The 7,932-nt window shown below is 35.7% G+C and overlaps 1 protein-coding gene across 1 annotated transcript in view; it reads right to left on the bottom strand.

The window, feature by feature from the left end:
* The window catches only part of TXNDC16 (thioredoxin domain containing 16), a 101,465-nt gene that overhangs the window by 48,317 nt on the left and 45,216 nt on the right, over positions 1–7,932 (bottom strand). The window contains exons 12-14 of the mRNA XM_005867909.2: positions 4,209–4,352; positions 3,184–3,243; positions 819–924 (exon numbers count right to left, since the gene is read on the bottom strand). Of these exons, the coding sequence (XP_005867971.2) occupies positions 819–924; positions 3,184–3,243; positions 4,209–4,352 (310 nt within the window). The remainder of the gene's footprint in view (positions 1–818; positions 925–3,183; positions 3,244–4,208; positions 4,353–7,932) is intronic.

Below are 7,932 nucleotides of genomic sequence, written 5' to 3'. Positions count from 1 at the left end.
TTTTTTTTTTAAAAAGAAACTTTAATATATTAGATCAAAGGACTCTTTGTATGACAATTAAAACTGTGAATATAATACTTTAGTATTTTATCACCAAAAGTTTTTAATACTAAAAATTCACTTTTATATTTTAAATGATTCTAGGTTATACAATATAGATGTGATAATTTATCACTAGATTTAATGTTAGCAATTTGTTTGACAATACGGGCAGGATGTAATCTATCTTATTCAACACTATATTCCTCTGCCTAGTACAATGTTGGTTACATAGTATGTACCTTATAAAAATTTATGGAATGTACCTTATATTTCTTCATGAACAAATTTTAAATTTTACACTAATATATATTAATACCTGAATACTACATGATCATATAAACAAAGGTAAATCGTATTCCTTCTAAAATTAGATCTGCTAAGTGATTTCTCTACGAAGTTCTCTTATCCTTTATTATAATTATTTAGTCAATAAATATCTAGTGGTACTTGTTAATATAGAGTACCATCTATAGATATAAAAGGCTAATATGCAAAATGTTCCCACAGGAGTTCGACCGGGAGACCAGGAGTTCTGTCGCTCACTATGACATGCGCTGACTACCAGGGGTTGGCGTGGAACAAAGGAAGGCCCCGGCTGGCAGCTGGGGAAGGGAGGCCCCAGCTGGCAGCCAGAAGAAAGTCCCTGGCTGGCAGCTGGAAGGCCCCATCGACCCTGATAGCCGGCCAGGCCTAGGGACCCTACCTACACATGAATTTTGTGCACCGAGCTTCTAGTATTATATATTGGCATCCAAGTAGGGATATAGTGCTGTTACAAATGCAGTTCTTTCCCTTCAATATACATCCTCAACAAATCTACCACCACTAAGAATGTTATTGTCCCTGCAGTCCAAGTTGAAAATTTTGATGTTATCTTTGACACTGAAAAAAGGATATTGGTACATATCATTAAACACTGTAAGGCTACCTATATTAAAGTTGCCAATTTAAAATTTTCCTTCCTATAAAATGGTTCCAATATTTAATCGTGTTTCAACTGGAATAACCTAATATTCTAAGATGCCTGCAGTATTATATCCCATATACTTTATCAATGCAGTAATTTTAAAAAGAGTTCTTAATTTAAAGAAAGGGAAAAAACAGATTATCTTAGCTACAGATGCAATGTAAGTATAAACTCCTGACATTTGCTGCCACCTTGTGACTGAGTATAAAATAATCTTCATCGTCTTGGATTAAGAGATGAAAAGTGATTTTTCCCCAAGTAGTTAATGTGAAAGTTTGCAGAACTAAATGCCCAAAATATTACAATATTTTCCTGGTTTAAAAAGTTATAGTTTAGGCTACAACATAGATGCAGAACACTATAGTTACCTATACTAATGCATTTCTACATTAAGCCCCCAAAAGTCCATTTACCTGATATCTAATTACTAAAAGAATTGTTAATAACAAACTAAATGTAAAAGATAATCAAGTCCTGGGCTGGTAATCTGCTTTTTTATTCTATAATCACATACAACTCACAGTCCTTGCATTGAGGGGTTAGATAGTCTCTTTATTTGGTCATGAATAGAGAAGAAAGTAAGGGAATCTTTCCATGTTCATTTGTTAACTAGTTAAATGGGTTGGGGAGATAATTCTATTATTCAGGAACATTATCCAATTGCTATTATGGTTTATATTTCACCACCCTCCTTTTCCTTTCTTCTAATAAATTCCCAATAAGGCTAAAGTACCTAAAAAAAAGGAAACTTAAAATCTGACCACAGAATGCAACTACAAAGGATAACCCAAAAGAGAATAAGAGGATTTGCTTTATTTAAAAGATCAGTAATCAAAGTAACTAAAGACTTAATCACCTCTTCACTTGGGTAATGAAATAATCAAAAGTAGAATCAACTGTGGTTGGGAAATGAATGATAAAGAAATGGTTCAGAAATGTTTTTGAAAGTCTCTGATGTTTTTATTATTACAGAACATGCTCTATTTAGAACTGACTTTCTGGAATCAATTTCTTGAATTCACAAAGTCCCCAACATATAAATAGGTTGTACACACTTTTCACTAAATAAAACAAAACTCATGAAACTACTATAATAGGTTATTCATTTATTCAACAATTAATAAAACCAGATATTCTGGCCCCAGGTGGCTCAATTGGTTGGAGCATCATTCTGTACATCATAAGGCTGCAGGTTTGATTCCCAATCAGGGCACATATCTAGGTTGCAGGTTCGATCCCAGTAAGGGCACATATAGGAGGCAACTGATGAATGTTTCTCTTATTTGATGTCTCTCTCTCTCTTGCCACCCCCCAACTCCAACCTTCCTCTCTCTCTAAAACCAATAAAACTATGTCTTCAGGTGAGGATTTAAAAAAACACACCCCCAGATATTCTGCAATGTAAGGTAATACGCTAAGTACAGTGAGCTCAGTAAAAGGCTACCTGCCCATAGAAACTTACTAAATAATGAAATAGCATGTAAACTAGTTTCCCTCAAAACTAAATGGTGAGTACATTCAAATAGTAGTCAAGAATAAACCTATTCAACTAAAATAGCTTCTATTTACAAGAAAAACAGTAGGAGAAAGTCATATTATAGATAGGAAGCATGATACATTCTAACTTATTCAAATGATATCAAAACATTATCCTAATCCATTCTCTTTCTCTCTCTCTCTAATAGGATCGTGGAATAGGCATTTTGAGTTAAAGTCCATTCCTTGGATTCTTATTTTTCTGCCACTGGGTCAAGTTTCATAGGATACTTAAAATAAAAAGAGCCTGGCTCTTTGATTACACTGTAAGACTGGGTCTTATCTGTGAAATGTTTATTTAATAGTATTTAGTATTTATTTAATAATACTTAATAGTAACTGGCACAGAGTAGGCACTCAATAAATGCCTGCTGAATGACTGAATTCAGCCCAAAAGCTTATAGATTAACTATGTGGCCACAAGTACTCAATTAAAGACAGTTCCATGAAGACAATCAAAATGAATGCTTAGAAGCATTTCTGAAGCTCATGGTTAATTAACTTAATCTTGGAAACAAAAACATTAATAACCTGAAATTTTATGCAGTTTTCTTCATCTTTAGCATAAACAGTTTTGCAAGTAGCAACAGCTCAGAATCAGGAAAATAAGCATGCATACCACAGCACAATACCTTTACCTTTCAATTTAACTGCCAAATCGACATAGGAGTGCAAAAATGCCATGGATACTGCTTGCCCTACATAAAAATAAAAAATCCAACAGATATTACAACATGCATATCTCCAAAGCATTCATACCTATACATAATAAACAAAGAGATTTATGGGGTTTCCCAAAATTGTTATTTCTTAATAAGTATACAAACTCAAAATTGTTTCAAACATTTAAGAATGTTCCAAATACAACAAATTTTCTGCATTCATAATGGAGGGAATATAGTTGAAGGGCTATTATTTAAAGAGAAAAGCAATATATTTCCTATCTATACTAATAAAAGGGTAATATGCTAATTACACCAGGAGACCTTCCGGATGTCCTTCCAGACAAAGTCATGGTGGCGGGGCTGAGGCAGAGGCGGTTAGGGGTGATCAGGCCAGGAGGTGAGGGCAGTTGGGGGTGATCAGACTGGCGGGGGGGTGGGCAGTTAGGGGCAACCAGGCAGGCAGGCAGGTGAGGGATTAGGAGCCAGCCGTCCAGGATTGTGAAAGGGATGGACAGTTAGGGGTGATCAGGCCAGCAAGGGAGGGCAGTTGGGGGCGATCAGGCAGGCAGGCAGGCAGGTGAGCAGTTAGGAGCCAGCGGTCCTGGATTGCGAGAGGGATGACCCCAATTGGAGAGGGTGCAGGCCAGGCTGAGGGGCACCTCCCCCCTCTTGTGCACAAATTTTGTGCACCAGGCCACTAGTAAATCTATAAGAACTGTTAACATATTAAAAGCATTAGCTTGAATCACAATATTTCTAAGTTAACAAGCTGAACATCTAGTTTAATCATTAACCTTTAATTTGTAAGTCAGATATATATAATCAGTTTTACAATCCCAGAATCAGCTAAAAGTAAATGTTTCATTATGTGCAGCTTACCTGGGACATAAGAAAGCTATGTCATCTTCCACTGCGCAATATGCAGAATGCAAAAATAAAACCTGCCTATTTTAATGTCCTAATATGTAATATAGTCTCCTTGAAAGATTCATACTCACAGCCAGCATAGAAAAGCACTATGCTGTCGGAAGCCATTACTGTCGCGTTAAATGTCTCTCCTGTTAGTTCCACTGTGAGTTCCAAAGGCAGCTGTCTCTTCCTGTCTCTGTAAACACTTTCTGCCACTTCATCATCTTGCATTCCTAAAACATTTGAAAAGAACGTAATGTATATATAAAAGTGTAATTAAAAATAATTAAACTCTTTTCCCAGGTGAGCATATGAAAATTTGGTACTCTATAAAAACTTTTGAATTTGCACTATTTTATTAAAGATGCATATTGTTTAGAAAACTTTCTAGTTATCTGGCTTCCTACCCTAAATAACTCTGAGGTGCTTCCTGACTCAGAAACTGTGACGTTTTAGTCAAGTCCAGAAGCACTTATTTAAACTTGTCTGGAAATAATATGAATATGATATTTTGTTTGTAATAAAATATTAATTTATAATAAAAAAGTTCAGTGTTTATTTAGCTTTCACTATATGACAAGCACTGTGATAGATACCAGGGAAAGTAGGAGACAAAAACAGATATATTCCCTGACCACATGGAGAATCTTTCTACAGAAAGGTCAGACAATAACCTCATCACTGAATAAAGACATCATTATAAATTGTGATCAGTTTAAAAAAGGAAAAGGATACAGTGAGAGATTATAGCAGGGAGAGTTCAATTGGGAGATCCAAAGTCTCCCATGTAGAGAATCCACAAAAGAATGTCTGAAGCAAGAAGAAGAATATAAGCATATGCAAAGGTTCAGAGACATAAAAGAGCTTAGTATATACTAGATACAGAAGGAAGGCAAAACTGACTAAAACAAGATGAGTTGGAGCAATAAATGTATGAGAAAACTCTGGGCTGGCAGTGGCTGGATCATAAGAGACCATATGAGCCAAAAATTTTGGCTTTTATTCTAAATGCATCAAGTTATGGTGGATTCTGAATATGTAAAAACCTATCGTTAATTTAGAGACAGATAGGCTGGCTGACCAACCAACCGTCCATCCATCCGCCCATCCATCCATCCATGTATGTGGTAAAAAACACATTTTAAATCCGTATATATTCTGTTGGAGTTTGTATAAATTGTATGGTAACACTGAAGAGGCATCTAACTTGATTAGAGAGACACTAAAGCTTCCTAGAAGAGTTGACATAAGCTGAATAGAGCATGACAATTGCAAGTACAAAACTGACTACATATCTGATGGTATTAAAGATTACTGGGTTTTAGATGTAGTAATAGCAATAATTATGTTAACTTTAAAAGAAATCCTTATATCTCTGAAATACACAGGGAAACGTTAATGAATGAAATTATATATTTGGTGTTTGCTACAAAATAAGGGATGGTAGTGATTAGAACAGGATAGCCATGGGTTAATGGTAGTTGGATGGGGCCAGATAATGGATACCAGGAGATTTGTTTTAATATCCTGTCTACTTTATAAGTTCATAATTTCCTGTAATAACACAGTAAAAGAAAGGGAGAAAGTGAGGAAGACAATATAGTTGGAGAACTAAAGTATTATTTTCCATATAACTTCTAATACTCTACAATAAAATACTAGATCTAAATTTCAGTACATCTCAGCAATTTTCAACTGCATGATGCTAGCCAATTCATAACTCTCTGGGCCTCAATGTTCAAATCTGTGAAACATAAGAGTTGCACTACATTAACTTTAAGGTACTTTTATGTTTTTTATCTTTATTATTGAAATTCTTACAGATGTCCCCATTTTATTCCCCATCCATCCCATACCCACACCTGCCCTCAGGCCTTCACCACACTATTTTCTGTGTCCCTGGGTTAAGGTACTTTTAGATACCACATTCTATGACACTAAAAAGTTATGCCCTCAATACTCAAATTGATTAAAAAGCTATTCTCTTATTTCCTACAGGGTGGAACAAAAGGTTTATAGTTGTGTGTATGGAAAATAATATAATAATAAATAATACAAGAATAAACTCTTTCATGTACTCAAAACTGTAAGCCTACTTTTGTCCCACCCTGTATATAATGTTTTTCATTTTCCTGCCATTCCTTTCTTATTTCCTAATCCATCCTTTCTTCTCTATCTTGTTCCAAGACCTCCTATCCCTCTTTTTTGGTCTCTCTCTCTTAATAAGCTACCCTCACTTGTAAATTTCCTCATTCCTCAGCTATACCTTTCACCTATCCATCAATACACACACTCTTTTAAGTCGTACATGTTTAATTATTTTTTTCCATATTGTCCTTTTGTAGAACTCAATCCATTTTATTCTGATTCATCCTGTGCCCATTTCCTCTGAAGGACATTTTTCTACATGGTAACAAACTCTTTCCTAACCCTCACCTATCATTCCTATACAATGGGGAATGAAACAAGATGGGGAAATTATTTATATGGGCGTGACATCACACAGTATCATGAGCCAATATGCATTACAAACATAGGAAATTAAGACCAAAAAAAAAATCACAACAAAACAACAAACAAAAGGCAGAGCTATAAAAGAAATACGAGAACTAGGCCAGGGAAAGAAGGCAGGTAGAGAGTTGTAGAAAGGGAAAGCAACACAGAGGGCAAACTAAGGCCAGAGAGTCAGGAAGCAATAGGGGATGTGAAAACATGGAAAGCTTGAAACAGGCGACACCTACTGAGGAAAGAAATCTTATTAAACTGACACTGTGCAATTCTCCTGACTCTGAAGACTAGAATATATGAATCATGATAGGAAAACAGCAGGGAGCAAGAGACCAGAACACAGGTCTATCTATGGAATGATGATGCTATAGAGGAGAACTCTGGCTTCAACAACAAGCAATTCTAACCTCTGCATATCAGAAAAGAACTAGAACATAGCTCAAACTAAGAAACTGGTTACTGGTAACAGTTAAAGCTCAGAGCCCTTATTAAATTTATAATATAAACTTTGATCATAATAATGATGGATCTCATAAAAAATATACAAATTATTTCCTTCGTGGGGTTCATAATAATAGTATTATATAAAACATTCGAGTATTTACTAAATGGGATACAAGAATGAACAAGACATAACCCCTGCCGTAGAGATAGTATAGACTAGTGAAAAAGAGAGAAATTAAATGAGAAATTACCAATAGGATTGATGCCATGAAAAATGGAATGATAATGCTCATAAATAAGATTTCAATTCAAAATGATTATTCTAATCCAGGTTCCACCACATGCCATTTATGTGACTTTGGATGGATCATTTAACTCTGCTAAAACAAACATGCTTCACCCACAAAATGAAGGTGACATCGGCTAACTCAGAGAATAACAATCAAAGTAAAGAATGTGAAGGGGAGTAGCCTTAAAAACTATAGAATACTTCAAAAATGTAAGCAATACGAGCAATAAAAAAACAGAAAGAACATGTTAAATAGAAGTATTAAAATGCTATTGAGGCACAACCACTTCAAAACTACAACTAAAAGACAAAACAGACATCATCCAGAACCACAGGAAGGCTGGCTGAGTGGAAATTCTACAACAAGAAGGAAAGAGAAAAGCACACTGAGACTCAGAGGAGGTGCAGAAGTAAAGTGCAGAGGTACGGAGGCACACGTGGAAAGGGCTGGCAACTGAGGACACGGTTGTCTTTTTCAATCGGGAGGGAGTCTCAAGCTCCCCACTGCTCTGAACTCCAGTTCCGGGCGAGTCTCTGGGGACCCAGACTCATACAGGAAGAAGCTGGACTGC

Source organism: Myotis brandtii, unplaced genomic scaffold (assembly GCF_000412655.1).
Source record: "Myotis brandtii unplaced genomic scaffold, ASM41265v1 scaffold253, whole genome shotgun sequence".
Lineage (NCBI taxonomy): Eukaryota > Metazoa > Chordata > Mammalia > Chiroptera > Vespertilionidae > Myotis > Myotis brandtii.
Note: the sequence above shows the minus strand (reverse complement) of the source record. Positions and strands in the feature narration are given on the sequence as shown.